Source organism: Ctenopharyngodon idella, chromosome 9 (assembly GCF_019924925.1).
Source record: "Ctenopharyngodon idella isolate HZGC_01 chromosome 9, HZGC01, whole genome shotgun sequence".
Lineage (NCBI taxonomy): Eukaryota > Metazoa > Chordata > Actinopteri > Cypriniformes > Xenocyprididae > Ctenopharyngodon > Ctenopharyngodon idella.
The window spans coordinates 14,903,722-14,922,498 of NC_067228.1; the positions used below are offsets into that span (position 1 = coordinate 14,903,722).

An 18,777-nucleotide genomic window follows, 5' to 3' on the forward strand; every position below is an offset into this window, starting at 1 on the left:
GCTAAGGACCCGCCCCGTTTCGACATTCCATCAATTGCGATTGGATGAGTTATCAAAACAAACTAAATATTTGTTCAAGGATTGGTGAATAAAACTGTCAATCCACGCCGTCAAGCTAGAGATTTAAACCCCGCCCATTTACACACCTCTTTGTGAATAGAATAAAATGGAATAGGCTACTAGCGTACTGCATACGGCACAGTGTGTACTGTAGGATGCCTACTATTCTTTTGAATATGTGAAATGTTATAAACCATGTAATGACAAACATTTCAAACAGTAGTATGCATATTTAATTCAGCGAGTGGTGTCCAGTTATCATCTCTGAAATAAAAATGGTAGGATATATATATATATATTTTTTTTTTTTTTCTTCCTGTTTCGTTTAACATGTATAATTTAGTCATTAAATTGTTTTTTAAAAATGTTTTATATTTTACAAAAAAGTTGTGTCCCCCAACTTTATGGCTCTGTGGTGTTACAATGCTTATTGCTCCTTTAAGAAAAAGGGAATCCTAATTGGACCACTTTCTGTGTGAAAGGTCATGAGGAATTCATTCATTCTTATTAATATTTATACATTTTGCTACAATTTTTATGTCACTCTTTAATAGTCTGTTGTTACACTGATAACTATCTTCCATTTTACTGAATATAGTATATTAAATTAATTTTAAATACATTTTATTACTTTAAAAAACAAGCAGTCTTAGAAATTCAGCCTTGTTTGCCACTCCAATTTGAAGAATAACCCTGTTATTTTACATTTTAAATCCAATTTTGTTAAAACAAAAATGTCTTAAATATTGAATGTATCTACCAAATTACCATTCAATCAGACAATAAAAATGAGTAAATAAAGAGAGAAAAAAAATGGTGCTTCATACTTATTTGGGGGTCTCATTCAGCTGAGCTCTCCATTTGAAGTACAATGAAGTTAAGCACATTGCATTGTGGGAAACATTTTATCTGTCTATAAGACTCATTATGCAGTATTAGTATTTTATTAAAGATTTACATTTGTGTACAAAAGGGAGGTGGGGGAACAACAACAAGTATACACAATTGTATAGTAACAGTAATAGAGTGCAAAGCTTCTAAAAATGTAAGCCAAGTCACAGAGTATATACAATACACTTCTAAACTTTTGAAACACTATAAAATCTTAACGGTATTGTACATAGTGTCCAAAAGGTGAAAGCTATCATACAAAAAGTGCATGATGTGTTTGTCCAAAATGAGTGGAATCAAACATTGCTTTAAATTGATTGGTCTTTTGTATGCATGAAGGCAAACACGCATATTCGCATATTTCAGAGTTCACTTTGGCCAGCATGGCAGTAGATCAATCTCATTGCATACAGGGTACATACAAGAGGAAAAAAAAGTTCTATTCATGTTGGTTCAGAAAAATAAATAAAGATTCTATCACTGGAAACAGACAGAATTTGCATTTCTCTGAAAGCTGAGGTCAGTCTGTCCTTCGATGAGATTCTTGTGTCGGAAAATAATTGGTTTTGTAAGGGAAATCAGGTTGCATGTCAGCTTGCATAAGCAGTTAGACTGCAGATCTGGACCGTGAGTGCCTGCTGTGGAGAGATTGCTTCCCTAATTTGTCACGCTTGAGCACGTAAATGACACGTCAGGCAGACGGTTCGACATTTAAGTGTAGCAGCAGATGATGCACTTGCCAACAGATGACAAAAGGTACATTTCGGAACACACTGGAATTGTTGATGGGCATTTTTAATTCAGTCTGCTAACATCTCATTTAAAACTTTCAGTCCTCAAGGCAGAGAACATGCAAAATGTCATTCTCCAACCAACATGTGAAACCTTGACCTGGTTAAAAGTCCAATAATTACCTGATTAAAAAAAAAAAAAAAAAAAAAAAAAAAAAAAATTCATTATTCATCAAAAACTTTAAAAGTTTGGGTCAACTGAGACAACTTTGTAAACAAAATACAACTAATGTTGATAAAGGCAAACTGTAACTTAAGTTACCAACTGTTCAGTTGTTTCTTGAACTTTCAGAAGCAACTGAATGTAGACAAAAAGGAAAAATGAAACAAGAGAAATCCTTTAAACATGTCTTTTTTTTTATGAAATAGCTGCCAAAATGCATATGCCATAATAGATTGATAACATGTACTCTTTACTTGTGTTATCAAATACAAAGACACCGCCTCCACGTTCATAGTGTTGAAATAAAAAAATTTACCATATAACGATATCAAAGCCAAATATGTAATATTGATAAAACATGCTTTGGCCTATAATGCCAGAGATAGAATGTATTGGACTGTATTTCATCCAGTTATAGCTCTATGATATACAAGCTTAACACAAAAGTGATCTGCCGAATCTGATCAACATAAATGTGAAGAAATGTTTGAACCTGGTAAATATTTAAAATTTTCGTCTATGCGTAACTTCTGACATTGTGACATGAATTTTGGTGTATCAGTGACCTAATGTCAGCAATAAAACAACTGTTTTATTTTGTGTTTGTGCAACTGTTGCTACTGCAAAGGCAGGATTTTAAGCAATTAAATCATTTAGGTAAATTTTTTGTCTTCTGAAATGAGCAAAACGTCAAAATTGAAATGTACATGGGATATAATCTTGTTCTGTATGATACACAATATTTCAGTTTATAAATGGCATAGATTCTGTAAATCAATATTCATATTTGTATATAGTTTGTTCATAATTAAATGTAAAAAACGTCAACTTAAAACACAAGAGCACTATACACCAAATAAAAGTAACAGTCAGATACGTTAAACCTTTTGAATCTAAAGAGGGAATGATGCCAACTCCAAGAGAAAATCTTTCTTAATGATGTCTACCATACTATTGAAATGTCAGTTAAATTATTATTATTATTTTACATTATTTGTAACTCTTTTAAAAGTTATTGACGACTTATACAACAGCACACTGGAAAAAAGGTAAACAATTTCCTACAAACCCCTCCTCTGAGTTTCGGTTTGAGTCCAGGAGTACAGATGGCTGAGAACGTGCTTCTGTGTTTATGTCCACAGTAAAGTTTTCAGCATTTTTTGTCTATAATGACATGATCCAATATTTCTAGAAGAGATTTGTGTTGGCCAGGGGGCTTCTGTTCAGTTCCCTCACATACTTGTGTGTTCATACAGGCAGTCTGCAGCAATTTTAAAATAAGAAAACATTTAGAAAACATGCGTCCGTGTCGGGCTGATTTGCCCTTTAGTCTCTGTACACGCAAGTCCGCCAGAACGTGTGGTACATCACTCTGATTTGTGACAGTATAGGTCTTTGAGTGCCTTGAGTTCCTCGATGAGCGTTTTGTTCTGGTTCTCCAAAACGGCCACACGGTTCTCCAGACACTTGACATATTCCTTTTTCTTCCGACGGCACTCACGAGCAGCCTCTCTGGAGGAGGGAAGAAATTTGAGATCTATTTAGCAGATGTTTTGACGACTCTTTTTGGTCCAAAATGGGGCTGTCAAAATAAGTAGTCAATACCATAATTTTGACCATTTAAAAAAATATATTTTACTGCACATGCCTTTATTAAGATAAACATTATAAATATTAAAGTCCCTCTGCAGATTGAATGTAGCTTGAATGTAACTCTACACCCTTGCTTCATTTAGTATACGCAGATCTATGAATATACAAATTAGTCTCTGCCTCCACTCAATCACACCAGCTCGGACTACCTGATCCACTCGGTGAACTGTAGTAAACACTACACAATGGCAAGTGGAAATATTGGTTTAATTTAGCCAATATTTCTGGAGTTTCTATTTACTATTTGTTTTTGCAGTGGTGAGCAATGTAGCCAATCACAGACATGTCTGTTGATCTCTTGAATGCAGTGACCAATCAGGGATGTTTAATTTAGTCAGACTCAACTCACAGATCAAAACGCTGGAGTTTTTGTTCAGTGCTGAGTTCTGCACGCTTGTGAATCCTCTCATTAACAAAATGTAGACACAATGTAAATAAGAGATTCATTTTGCAGTGTAGACAACTTAATTGATAATAACAGAACTTTGTGAGATTGCGAACTGAGATGAGTGACAGATTTTTTGTGATTATAAGTGAAGCGGTCTTTGCGGACTTTCTAGGATATATATATAATCCATTCATAATCTGAATAAAAGTCAACACATAACGGTAATTGACATGATTAGCCTTTGACTTGACTGTTATCAAACAGCTAATAATGTGTTGCTAATGTTATACAAACCATGTTCTCGGAGTAAGCTGCCTTCTAAAAATCAGCTTCCGTAAAAATAATGATATGAAAGCCCCGCCCCACACGTTTACGGGATTGGTTACATCCTTGTGATGGAGGAGAACGGGGCAGTTTCAAACCGCATTTTTGAGACTGTCTTTGGTAAACAACAGTTTTAAGGAGAAAATATTCAGCAATGGTGTTGACTAATGAATTTGCACATGGTTTGTCTTAAAGCATATTAAAAACACCGCATAAACATATAAACAACATTAAAAACTTGATTTTCACCACAGGGGGTCTTTAACAAACAAATTTAAAACAATTGCATGTATCCAAGTATTAACCTTTTTTTGGTCAATATATTTTTGATGAATATTATCAATATAATCAAACACATCAGGTATTTTAGGCTACATTTACTACAAGGTCTAATGCATAGAACCAATATTTTGACACAAATGTTTTTTTGTTTTGTCTCGACTGTTCACATGAGATTGGCTATATTTACATTAACTTTACATATTTATATTTACATATCTCGCAAACAGCTCTTGAGTGTTGAGATTAGTCAGTACGCTGTACTACTGCTACTGTAGAAGGACTGATATTGTGTTCACTACTGTTCAAAAGTTTGGTGTTAGTAAGATTAATTTAATTAGTAAAATTTATGCATTAAATTGATCCAATTTGACAGTAAAGAAAATTAAAACATTAAAAATTCTATTTCAAATAAATGCTGTTGTTTTAAACTTTCTATTCATTGAAGAATCCTTAAAAAAAAAAAATCCTATCACTGTTTCCACAAATATATTAAGCAGCACAACTGTTTTCAGCATTGATAATAATAAGAAATTTTTAAGAAATTCATCTTATTACAATGATTTATGAGGGATTGTGTGACACTGAAGACTGGAGTAATGTCTGTTAAAAATTCAGCTTTGCCAAAACAGCAGTAAATTATATTATTTATGCCCAATGGTGATAAGGTTTACTGTACATTTACTTTTACCAAAAACATTTTTTGTTTTTACCTGTTTTTCATGAGGCGGACTTCCCTTTTGCGTGTGGCCTCTTCAGCACCTCCTTGGCTTGGCAGGGCCGGAGAGGATGCCATGACCACACCTGGAGCAATAGTGCTGGTTGGGGCAGTACGAATTTGATAGGCCTGCACATCTCCAGAAGCAGCTGTCGGAGAAACAAAATGCAGTCCACAAACAATGAATCAATAGTGGGTTTGACTCAAAGAACAACATCAAATCATAGAATATTAATGGCTAAAGAACTTCATACCAAGAACGATAACTATAAAGATAACTATAATGATAACTATATTAGCGTCCACAACAGCGGACGATAATAGTTCTGATTATTACAAGTGCGCTGCAGTTTTGTCGTCTGCCACTTTAAATACTTGAGCTATGTACAGCAGGATGAATTCTGATTGGCTGTCATTGTTTTTATCGTTCATCAGCTGGAAAAAAAATTGTCCTGAAAGTGATTCCAACGATATCTTTTCTCTGTGCCATTAACTTTATAGTTTTAGTGTGGACTCTGCTATTCTTTTGTATTTAGAAAGATTTTTAGAACTATATCTTTATCATTATTGTTATAGTTATCATCCTTGGTGTAAACGGGCCTTAACAATAACTATATTAGCATCCACACCAAAGCACAATAACGTTCTGTTTATTATAAGTACATCCTGCAGTTTTGTTGTCATCTGCTTTAAATGCTCAATGATTTTGTTCCTCCATCTCATTATCATTGTGGTATGAACTTTATTCTCATAGAATTAGAAAGATTATTCAAATTTTATTGTTTACACCTGGTCACTTCATGCATTTTTACTGATCGGATTGCTATCTGATTTGTTAAAACGGTTCCATTTACACCTGGCCACATAAATGTGTCTCCGCAAAACAAATATAAGTCCGATCTTCAATTTCTGCACTATATGCAAATTTAACGGAGTTCATGTCAATGAAAGCAACAGATATGCGCTGCATTTCATTTATTAATCAGCTAATTTCAAGATCAAAGACCACAACAGGAGAAAGAGCCGCATTAGCACTGGTAAGATCATTTAGTCTCACTACTTTTAATGAAGATGAATGTGTGTTCAGCATCTGCAACTTACTTTGTTTCATTTGCATTAGTTTGCACGTCGGCTTGCCGAAGCAATACTCAGCTACTCATCTGTGGCGATGCATGTTGCAGTAACGCTGTCATATTTACCTACAACGTCATATAGCCTATAACACGCTCTCACACATTAACATTTTGGGAGAAGTCAAATTTACATATGTGGTTTCAACAACCAGATGCATTTACACTTGCTTCTCAAACCACCTCCTGAAGCGATTTGAGTGATCAGATTTAAATCCGTCTCGGAGGGCATTTACACCTGGTCTTTCATGCATGAAGTGACCAGAAGTAAACAGGCCCATAGTTATCATCCTTGGTGTGAGCGGCCCTTACCTTTTGCAGTTGTCCAGAATAACAAAATAGGTCAACTAGTTAAAAACAACATCAAATCAATATTGATACTATTTACTTACTAAATAAATGCCCTGGTTTATTTACTTAAAACTGACTTGTATCCTTATGAAAAAAATTCAACTTACCTTGTACCACTACTTGATTGCTGGGCACCAGTATCTGCTGACCATCACTGGTCTGGGCATACTGCAGGATGGTGGTCCCTGGCTGGGCTGCTGCCGCATTAGTCATGGTGAGAGTCTGCAATCCCTGCACTCCATCTGTGCCGTTATTTGCAAGCTGAATGGCTCCACCCTGTGTAATGGCGACTGAAGGAGAAATAGAAATTAAGAGGTTGTCACTGATTTGGTGAGAAGGTTTGCACATGGCACTATATGTCTAAGAACCAAATATGTTGGAGTTATGGTTTAACAGTGCTCCAGACATGTTAAGCAGTGATGTTAAAGTGGGAGATGCAGAATCTCAAAATATCTGAATACTTCAGTCATGGGCTTTAACATACTGTACTGGCCGCTGCTGGTCTGATATATTGGGGTTGGCACTGTCACTGTAGTGATGGCAGGCGCAGTGTCCTCCTCAGATTTCTCTTCTTCGATTCTCGGAACTCCTGGAGCGTCTGATGACAGGTCATTCAGGATTTTCCTATAGATCACAAACAGCTGTAGACTGGAAAATTTCCTTATGTAATGCAAAACCCTTGAAGAACCTATACGTACCTATATGAGGGGCGTCTAGAAAGGATCTCTCTTCGTTTTTGAGAGTCGGTCACGCTGTCCACTGACTCCTGTGAGTCCTCACTCTCCGCTACTGTGGAAATCTGAGCAACAGACAATTGTGTCATGCGTAGCTCAAATTTCACATAATTGCATGTTAAAGTGTTAGTTCACCCAAAAATGAAATTTCTGTCATTAAGTACTCACCCTCATGTCGTTCCAAACCCGTAAGACCTACGTTCATCTTCGGAACACAAATTAAGATATTTTTGATGAAATCTAAGAGGTTTTTTTTTTTATCCCCCATAGAAAGCAAAGTAATTACTGTCATTCAAGGTCCAGAAAAGTAGTAAAGACATTGTTAAAATAGTCAACGTGACAACAGTGATTCACCCTTAATGTTATGAAGCGACGAGAATAGAACTTGTTTTGTTTTTGGCACAAAAAGTATTCCTGTTGCTTCATAACATTAAGGTTGAACCACTGTAGTCACATGGACTATGTGACTTTAACTATGTCTTTACTACTTTTCTGGACCTTGAATGTGGTAATTATGTTGCTTTCTCTTGGGGATCAGAAACCTCTTGGATTTCATCAAAAATATCTTAATTTGTGTTCCGAAGATGAATGAAGGTCTTACGGGTTTGGAACGACATGAGGGTGGGTAATTAATGACAGAAATTTCATTTTTGGGTGAACTAAACCTTTAAGAACTAACCATGTGAGGTGAATAGAATAGAATAGAATACATCAGGGATGAATGCATCCTGCCAATCAGTCATGAACATCTAGAGATGTTGGATGTGTTAAGTTGTCATACCTGGACAGTTTGCACCTGTGGTGACTGAATGACTGAAGGTTGAGCTGCCTGGATAACTCCGTGCACCTGCACTGTCTGACCATTGGGCAGCTGCACTAGGGTGACAGTGGGCCCTGTGGCACTTGCGTGTCCGGCAGCCATCGTTACCTATTCAACATCACGCACAGAGTAAAACATAGATGTTCTGTCTCTAATGTCAGACTCTTGACTCAAATTACGATGTCCTGAATTCATTTGACGTACTGTATAGTAAACAATCAATTGTGTTCTTACCTGTGCAAGAGTGGCGATTTGGGCCTGTGTGAGCTGTTGGTTCTCATTTTCAGAGACCGCAGTGTCTGCACCCTGCTGGGCATCGGCTCCCGACTCCATGGTCATTGAGTTAGCTGGTGAGAAATCGAATGGAATCCGACATCTTTAGTGTGAATTTTTGCCACATGAACAAATAAACAAAGTGGCATTAAATACTGCAATAATTCATTCAAAAACAAGAACTGTACATTTTGATATCATGGTGACTTTTAATTACATAAATGATTAATATGTTAAGCAAGTTAATTCCTGTTTATTAACACTACTATCACAGTCTGAACCTGAAACTTTGGATGTGGCATTGCAGATGAAGCATACATACCTATAAGAGGGGAACCTAGGCAGAATCTTCGCACCGTCCACTGACTCCGTTAAATCCTCACTCTCTTCTACTGTGGAAATCTGATCAGACAGACACAGAAAAGTCACTATACTAGTCAGCAACTTTGGCATTTCTACTTTGAAAATACTTTGCAAACATTGTTGTTGGTATACAGTATCTGACAAGACTACTAATTGAGATAATGAGGTCAAAGTGACATTAAAGCTCAAGTGTGTAATTGTAATACTTTCTTTTATTCCAGCTAAATATGAAGAAGCAACTATAAATAATTAGCAGGTTGATTCCTCAATAAAGTATAAAGACTATGGCTCTGTGGTCCCATCAGTGCAAGTAATATGAGATTAGACACAGTTCCTTCCTTCCTTGTTACCGTGACTTGTATAAATGAGTATTAAGTACTAGTATAAGTACCAGTGTTGCATGACATCCTGGTGCCATTGTAGTATCACAGTCATTGACATGCTATAACAAACAATGCATCCAAGTGAGTGGTATACTACTTAGTATCATAATATTTAGCTGGTATAGTACTGTAACATGATTAAGATATGACAAAAACCCAACCCAAACAAAGGCTAAAATACACTAAAAAATTTTTTTCTAGTTTTAGAAGACAAGCAAATGAAAATGAAGCAATAGACTTTCTTGGAAAGGGAGTTAATTTTAGAATATCCAAATATAGACACACATTAGTTAAGTACGGCTCCTGTGCTGCAACTCTATATGGAGTTTTAATTGAATCATTTGACATTATGTCGGAAATAAGGGTGCAGATTTCCTGCACTCGAGACGAGCACAGTTATGAATCAATACTATGGCAGTTTGGACTAAAAACTGAGACTGCAACACTGCATGTCCATTGATAAACATTCTTCCCAGAAACCTTTCCTGTCCAGGGAAGAAAATATGTCTAGTCTAAATTTAAGATACAGAAACCAACTGCTTAATCCTAGCTTAACATGTTTACAGTCAGGATACACTGAACACTGACTTTTGATGCTTACGCAAAGAATATTGTCAGGTCTCTCTCTAAACGTACGCCTACATAGGCCACACTAAGAGACGCATTGCATTGCAGTGCACAACAGAAATTAATCGAAATCCCAGCGTGAATGTAAAGAGTTTGTAGGTTCTCATTAAAGAAAGTCCCAGTACGCAACCCCTAGGTGCTCTGAAAATCTTTATTTCTACATTAGTCTACAATAACATCTAATATGAGAGTTTAAAATTACTAGTGCACTGGCCAGTGATAAAAATTAAGTACTGCAATAAAGGTGTCATCATATAGCTTTTTCTTTTATAGAAAGCATCCAAATATGCTGTGAATGCAGTCCTGACTTCCCTTGACTGTTCGGCATGTGTAGATATTGGAGTGCTTGACCTCTAAACTGTCTGGAGAGGAAGAGTTGGATTAATTTACCCCATATACAGCTAGCCAGGCTATATGCCTTTTAATAACTGGCTTCAGCCCTCTTGGATGCTAGAGGCTAAGATATGCTAACTTATGCTAGAGTCTAAGATATGCTAACTTATGTCTAAGACAAAGAGTCTAAGTTATGTTAACACAGTTGACTCAATCAAAAACACACAAAAACTAAAATACTTCGAAAAACTTGCAAAAAACAAAACAAAAAACCCATGAAGCAACTTTCAATTTCAAAATATAGATTAACAGGTTTTCTGAACACTCCCCTCATCAAACCAACTGATAATGAAATTGTGAAATTTTTGTTTTATTTAAAAAAAAAAAAAAAAAAAAAAAAAAAGCTATATTAGGCTTTTATATCATACTCTTTGTACCATATGTTAGTATGATGATTAAGAAATATAAAATAATATATATATATATATAATATAATATAAATACAATATCAAAAAGTAATGATAAAATGTATAAAATAAATACAAAAAATATATATAAAAAAGAACAACACAATGATTTATTACCATTAGTGGCAGTATTTATGCATGTTGTGTGTGAAATAATAAGCCAAACAGAGCACTTTAAAAAAGATAGAGAGCGCGAGCCCAGGCATGACAGAAAGCGTGAACCGACAGTAATGTGATCTCATGACGCTCAGAGTCTATCTGTGGTTTGATTGGTCATGCATAGCTCTCCCTCTACTTTTCAAATCCTATTTTCTGCCAGACAGCTTATTCTAGGAAACGTGTAGATATTGTGCATTCATAGATCTTTATATCTAAAACCGTAAGCATGAATCCAAATAACAGCCTACTGATATTATTATAAAATACTTATTTGCATTAAAAAAGTTAGCACTGTGGACAAATCAGGAGCAATACCTCAAAATGCATAATCAAAGATCACTTGTATTTGAATAGGTTTTTGATATTTAAAATGCAATACGATATTGCATTTCTTTATTAGTCATGTGCAATGTACAGGGGGTAAAAGGTTTCCTATATTGTTCATAAAACCTGTATTTGCTTAAGGGCGTGCAATCACAGCCCTTAGAATAATATATAATGAAACCATGAAAGTGCAATAATAACCCAGTCCTAAAACATTGCAATATAATCAGGGCGTGCCCAATAAATCGCACAATGCATCAAGGACATTAGAGAAGATTAAATAATTCCTGAATGATATAAGAGTATTACACCCTGATTCCACCAGGCAGCACACATTTGGTCTAACCAGGGTGAGAAAGAAGCCAACAAAAAGGGGAAACCCCACATATATGAACTGCGAAGATGCATAAAGAAAACCAGAGATGGTGTGCATCCATATTTCGTAGCATTTTAAATGATCAGCCATGCATCAAAATTTCCCACCCTGGGTTTGTGTTGCTCTCCCGTTTGCCTCCCCTCCCTCTGCATGCAACAACTACAGCCGCCATGATCTCTTTGTTTCCAACGGGCCGAACCCAAACCAGACTTATATGCCATTCGGGACGAGCCCTTTCCCTCCGGACACTTGTCTCCTCTTACCGATACAGACTCCCTCCGTCACTCTCGAGCCCTCGGAGCTCCACTTTTATTCAGGCCGACACGTAAGAGACCGCGTCAGGCTACACCTCCGTCGCGTCACCGAGAACAACAACACAGAGAACGAGACGAAAATCCGATCATCAACCCCACTGCACTGAGCGAGAGCGGCCGAGAGCGTGGCGGAAAAAGCCGAGTGGTGACGATTACAGACGAAGCGTGGCCGAAGCTTGGCGAAATAATGCGAATACGACACACTTACAAGATTTTGTGAATGAATCTCGACAAATGTTTTTAAAAACAGAAAATTGTTTAGTATACATAGAAACATCAAATAAATATTGAAACTAGCCTAACAGCCTGGCTAAGCTGGCGTTCAGCTGGTTAGTGCCCTTAAAAGCCTTTATGCAGCCATCAAACCATGTCTTGACCAGGTTGGTTTAAGCTGTTTTTTTCAGCAGGGTATTTTTGCCAGAAAGCTTTAACCGTGTAGCCTATCTGTAATCCATCATACGCAAAATACTGCAAAACGTCATGTTCATCAATAAATAATTAATTCAACATAAATTATCAAGACAGCGAGGACAAATCACCCCTATTATTAGCACTATGGTCGACTTCAGCTTTTCCAAATGAATATGCAGAGGGTTGGCAAACACTGTCATTGTAGAGGTATTGAGGGGGAGAGGAATAACGATAGACAATTTTATTAAAATACTATAAAGATTTTCTTATTAAATTGATATTGATGTGAATCCATAGTATATCTTAGAAAGGCATCAAAGTCTGAATAAAACTGTTATTTCTTTTATGGGAGGTGGGCATGAAATACAGGAACCTCGTGGAGCCATAGTGCAGAACCCTATATTAAATATTTAAAATCTGAATGCTCCCCTAGCGAATTCCTCTATTTTACACTCTATTCTAGGCCTACAGATTTAGTACCTTTATAGATGCCATGCATAGTAACTTACAGGTGTCAGATGAGACGTTGAATGTGTAGCTAATATGAAGTGTCCCCCCTCCCCATTTTATTTTTTTGAAAAACTTCTGATCTTATAAAAACACTCATCATAAAGTAAAACATTTCTAGTTCAAAACTAGAAACATCAATTATATTAAAACGCAATTCTGTATAATCTTAGAGTCCATACATAAAATGCATTCAAGCAGAGTGTTTATTGTGTTATAATATTGTTTGTATATGATGTTGATTCAATTTAATAGATTTGATTTTGACATAAATGGATGACTGTTTTATGTGGTTCGAAAAAATACATGCTCTCATAGAGCTAAAAATAAATCCCCCACCCAGAAAATCAATTCCAAGGGTCAAATATTGCCCTTTAATAAAAAAGTTAATTTTTAACACTGCAGATGTTCAAATAAAATGTATCAATACACTACAAATAATACAATATGCTCAATACACAATATAGCAATAAGCTTGATATACACAATACCCAGTAGCAAACAAGCTGCACAAAAAAAAAAAAAAAAAAAAAATCTTTCAGCCTTTTTGTCCACAGCAGAGCCTCTGCCAAACCAAGAACAAGATGTTGCTTGACTGAATGCTCTCCACACAAGTTTGTGGCGCTCATGCCGTTTTTTAATCTCCTTAGGAAATAGGCTATTGGGCCTTATTCAACATGAGGAGGAGTGGGCCAGTGGACACTTTATATTCATTTATATTTTATGTTTACCTCAGACACAATTACATTTCTGTTAATTTTCTGATATGCAGAACGCTACGATTTTGAGAGGTTACATAAGCTGCACTCTTAAGTTAACACATGGAGGCAGCAGTAAACCTCTTTTGAGAAGACTCACAATTTTCTCTTCAATTGACACGATGTTGTAGCCGTCCTGAAGTCATCCTGAAGGGGGCAGCATTTACGCATTTTTTTTGCAGCATGCACTCAATAACCCCTCTCTCTGAATGGCAATGGGTTTGGGGTGTGTGAGTTTATTCGTGTGGCAGCCCTTTTTATAATCCTCCAGATGCCCGTTTGGTGTGCTTTATCTGTTTAATAGCGCTTTACTGCAACAAGCCATAAAACCTGCTTTTTATTGTGACATGAAGCACATTGTTTGGGGAATTGACCGTCTCGTTAATGAACAACCATGAATTTGTGCTTTGTAGATGTCTTCAGGGAAAAAGTGACAAATCTGTGCAATATGTGAAATTATCTTTACAAGGCTGCGTGGGCTGACAGTAGACCTATAGAGTGATGATAAGAGGAAACTCTTGTGATATACACCAAAATCAATAAAAAAAAATTTGCTCCGTTATCACAACGCCAGCACGTTAAAATTGCCCACATCTCTATCATACAGCTAGGCAATACCGCTGTTATTGAAAACATAAATCTATAAAAAAGCATCTTTTGTAAAGCTATCCTCACTTTCCAGTGAAAGTGCACATTGTACGTAACCTGTTTTTGTGTAACCGTTCATGTGTATAAGGTTGACCTTGAGAAAGAACTACATTCAGAGTTAGCCATAGAGATTCTCTTCCCCTCCTCCTCCTCCTCCTCTTCACTCCCTCCTCCCTCCTCCACCTTCTTCTCTCCTTTGAGCTCCTGCTGCGCATCATCCCCCGAGTGAACGCACACTCTCGCTCAGTCTCTTGTCTGAGTCTGGCACGGTTGTATCTCCTCTCAGCCTAAGAGGACCCATTAGGATAAGCAGGACTTACTGTGCTTGAGTTTGGGGGAACTGTTCCATTGATGGTGCAGTGAGGGTGCTCAAGGTAAAAAAGAAAAGAGAAAGAGCGAGAATGAAAGGAATATGGGATACATTAAAGCCTTTTCAATACTGCAAACCATGCACATCACCAAATGAAAATTCATCAAACGTTGTCAGAGGAAGTAGAGGAGCCAGTGGCTAGTTGTGCTACACTAGTGATGTGAAATACAGGCCTTCAGACATTACTGCTTGGTCTGTGATTCGTAAAGTTATATTAATGAACGGTTAACAAATTAAATCTGTGATCATCCTATTTGCATCTTATAGAATATTCCCTTCAATGTAGTCATTCAAATAGAATCAGAAAAAATGCTAATGTGTTTAGCACTTAATGGCCTATCGTTGGAATTGCAGATTGTGTTTTATTCACTGATTTATATTCAACTAATTATGCAACCCAAACAATCGAGGAAACAAGCCTGAGCTCTCCCAGTCGAGCAGCAACCCACACTGTATGGTGATTTAACACAGATTTGTGGAAGGTGGTGACAGCTCTGAATCTGTGTCAGAAATCTTTTCTGTTAAGGGGCAATATTTTCCTTTCAGAGGAATTTTATACACTTTGTTAGCATCGGATCCATAAAGAAACATTAACTTCTGCAGAACCTTTCCATCGCACAAAAGGTTCATTGTAATGGAAAAGGGTTATTTAGATTATGAAAATGTTCTTCACACTAAGAAAAAGTAAAAAAAAAAAAAAGGTTCTTTGGGGAACAAAAACCCCCTTTTGCAGCCTTTATTTTTTGGATTGTACGTTTATGTTTTTGTTTTAGTTGAATCAATTGCCAAATTCTCTAAAAAATTAGAAGATTTTTTTTTTATAGAAAATTGGTTACACTTTAGGGTCAAATTCTCACTATCTATAACTAACTATTAACTATGGCTTTTGCCTCAGAAACTCCTTACTGCTTATTAATAGTAGTAAGGTAGTTGTTAAGTTTAGGTAGGATTAAGAGATGTAGAATATGGTCATGCAGAATAAGTAATTAATATGTGCTTTACAAGCAGTGTTGTGGAAAGTTACTTTTAAAAGTAATGCATTACAATATTGCATTACTCCCTAAAAAGTAACTAATTGCGTTACTTAGTTACTTTTTATGAAAAGTAATGTTACATTACTTTTCCATTACTTTTTCTCACCTGGGCTTACTTGTTTGTTTTCTAATAACAACAAAAAAGTCCTATTTTTGGCAAATGAAAAGGCCCTTTCACACCAAAAGTGAAACGAATAAGCCTCAGGCTGAAGGAAATGCATATTTACACCTGTACAGTAGAGGGCGCAGCTCAAACAAATCTTTCAGCTGTGCTGCCATCCCAGACAGCAACATAGTGTGGCCCAGATCCGGCCCACATCTGGTACATGTGGATTACACGCGGATCAGATGTGGGCCGGATCTGGGCCGACACTATGTTGCTGTCAGGTATTCCGGATTAAAGAAGAATAGGATACAGGAGAAGGATGTTCAACACTCTTATTTATAAATCAAATCTAAAGTAATTTTTGCGTATTAGCATGGTTGAAATAGATCATTGAAGGTCAGCAGCAAAGACATCGGTTAATAAAGTGAGATTAAAAAGTATATTTGTGTAGTTTAACTATTAATTATTACAGGTTTGCATAAAATTCTGAGATTGCATTTCACTGTTTTTATTCATTTTGAGGAATACTGAATGTTTTTGTGCAAGTGAGATGAGTAAATGCATGTTCACATTTAGTCTAGAACTATAATAACCATCATGTTTACACAGCGCACACAACACCTCTGTACTTTATTTCTCTCAACATGGGGACAGGAGCGCTGTCAGTCAATGAATGTGAAAAAGTAATTTGCGTTACTTATTTGAAAAAGTAACTTAGATATTTTGTTGTAAATTGAAAAAGTAATGCATTACTTTACTAGTTACTTGAAAGAGTAATCTGACTACGTACTCAAGTTACTGTAATGCATTACCCCCAACACTCTTTATAAGTACTAATAAACAGCCAATACCCAAGTAATATGCATGTAATAAGCAACTTAATCGTGAGAATTGGACCCTAAACTAAAGTGTTACAATAAAATTAAATCAACATCAACTCAGTGTAATTTTTGCAATAAATATATTAATAATTGAAACTAAAGTAAAATGCCAAAATTGGTTGCTACAGGGCATTTGCTAAAGTAGTCACTAAGGTGTTGCTAAGGCATTCTGAATGGTTGCTAGAGCAAAGCTAGGCAGTTGCAAAGTTCTGTGCAGTTCCAACTAATTAAAGACTATAAATGTCACAAATAAAATCAGAGGAACATGCCATTTTCTGCTCCAAGCTCCTGTTAATTTCTGATTTCTGAATACACAAATGAGCTTCAGAGATTAAATTTTTCTTGTGCACACAGTAGTATCACTATAAAATTATAATGAAAAAGATTTAATGTTTTCATATCAAAAGTTTCTTCATTCTAGCATTTAAACTAGGAAAAGTTTGTTTCTATCAATAAGCGATGGACTTTTACTTTCATTCAGCGGGTATGTACCCCAGTTCTCAGTCATGTCTTTTTCTCCCTCTTGTTTGTGTCTGCAGTGTTGATAGACTTAGAGAAAGTAAGAGCCACAGTTTTTATTGATGCGTGGGCTCAAAGGCTGCCTCAGTGTAGCTGTCAGTGAAGTTGCACTCACTTTTTATATTGTGCTGTTCTTTATAATAGGCAGTAGAACTGCAATGGTGACAACAGTAAACAGAGTAGATAGAGATTTTGTATACCCGGAGGAAATCTCATTGGCCTTTTCTGTTGTTTAAAACACAAAGTTGGTAGTGCAAGCAAAGTTGCCACTCACAACCCCCACAGAAACATCAACTTGAATATGTAATATGGAAATTTACCAGACAAAATATGTATAACAAAATGTATCAAGCACTGGGTGAAGTATAGCCTCATGCAGAATGGTTTGCATTTATTTTCCTTCCTCTCAAGCAGCGTTCAGAGACGGAATATGAACACAATGGTGTTTTTAATAATAAGTAAGACATAAAACGCTCTGTGGCTAGGGATCTTTGACATCTCAGGATGATGTTTCCTTGTGCAGCCTGACCTCCTCTGATCTTAATATCTCTGGTAAGGTGCCATGTGTATGGGTGTTTGAGTAATAACGTCTGTGCTCAGGAGCGAAGAAGGACGGCGCAGTCGTAAACAACAAAGCATGAGCACAGAGGTCTGCGTTTCTATTTTTACTGCTGCGCAGGAGGAAGCAGCATGGAAATGCAATCGCTGCATAATGCATGGCCCCTGTGGAGCGGCACTGGGGTGTTACACAACCAGGTGCTCTCTCTAGACCTGAGCATCATTCTGTTCTGTCCGAACCCTTGCTTTAGACCCAGTTTACATCAAAAGTTTGCGAAGTGCGAGCCTCACTGGATATTAATTCACAATTACAAACCTCAGTAGATGTTTATTTTGTCTTAAGTGGACTAAGTTGTCAGAAGCAAAGCAGTATGCTCTTAGGGGGCAATAAGAGTTTGTAAAAGTCTGCAGCACTGACTGAAGCAGACACAGGTGATCCATTATTATTCACAAGGGAAATGAACCAGTAATGCTTCATACGATCTTATCAAAAGGCGTTCAGTCTCCTACGCTGTTGACGTAGTAAACACAGTGCAGCGCTTCCAGAACGCTGACTCGTTATTGGCCGGCTCCTGCGTCAGCATCACACGCTTGCGTCGCGCTGCTCACATGATCAGCGTCGGCCAATACTGAGTTGGCGTTTAGAACGTAGAACCCGGAAGTGCTGCACTGCATTTACTACGTCAACAGCGTAGGAGACTGACAGGGAAGAAAAGAAATTTTAGAATAAAGTTGTTATTTTTGTTTTATTTTAGCGCACAAAAAAGTATTCTAGTCTCTTCATAACATTAAGGTTGAACCACTGTAGACACATTGACTATTTTAACCCTTTCAAGTGAGTTTAAAATATTCTAGTTGACCCCCCAGAGTGAGTTTTTTTTTTTTTTTTAAGTCGACCATTATTTTAAAGTTTGCCCTTATTGTTAACATGGCGATGCGTCATGCTTATCACGTAACACACCGCAGCCACAATAACACTGTATGACAGATGTATCGCTATTATTTTGTTTTTCCTTTTTTAGTTAAAATATTCACAAACTTGCTTACCATGTCATCAACTATCT

The 18,777-nt window shown here is 36.6% G+C and overlaps 1 protein-coding gene across 2 annotated transcripts; it reads right to left on the bottom strand.

The window, feature by feature from the left end:
- Nucleotides 1-2,078: 2,078 nt before the first annotated feature.
- On the bottom strand, nt 2,079-12,041 carry creb1b (cAMP responsive element binding protein 1b). Of its 2 annotated transcripts, none has more exons than XM_051906519.1 (9): nt 11,871-12,041; nt 8,898-8,977; nt 8,537-8,649; nt 8,264-8,410; nt 7,447-7,547; nt 7,233-7,372; nt 6,856-7,038; nt 5,263-5,416; nt 2,079-3,417 (listed from the first exon to the last, which is right to left on the bottom strand). In XM_051906519.1, the coding sequence occupies exons 3-9, from the start codon at nt 8,639-8,641 to the stop codon at nt 3,273-3,275; spliced, it is 975 nt and encodes a 324-aa protein (XP_051762479.1). In that variant the 5' UTR covers nt 8,642-8,649; nt 8,898-8,977; nt 11,871-12,041; the 3' UTR covers nt 2,079-3,272. The 2 variants fall into 2 exon arrangements, with proteins under 2 accessions (XP_051762479.1, XP_051762480.1); XM_051906520.1 differs by having other exon boundaries at nt 11,715-11,879.
- Nucleotides 12,042-18,777: the final 6,736 nt, after the last annotated feature.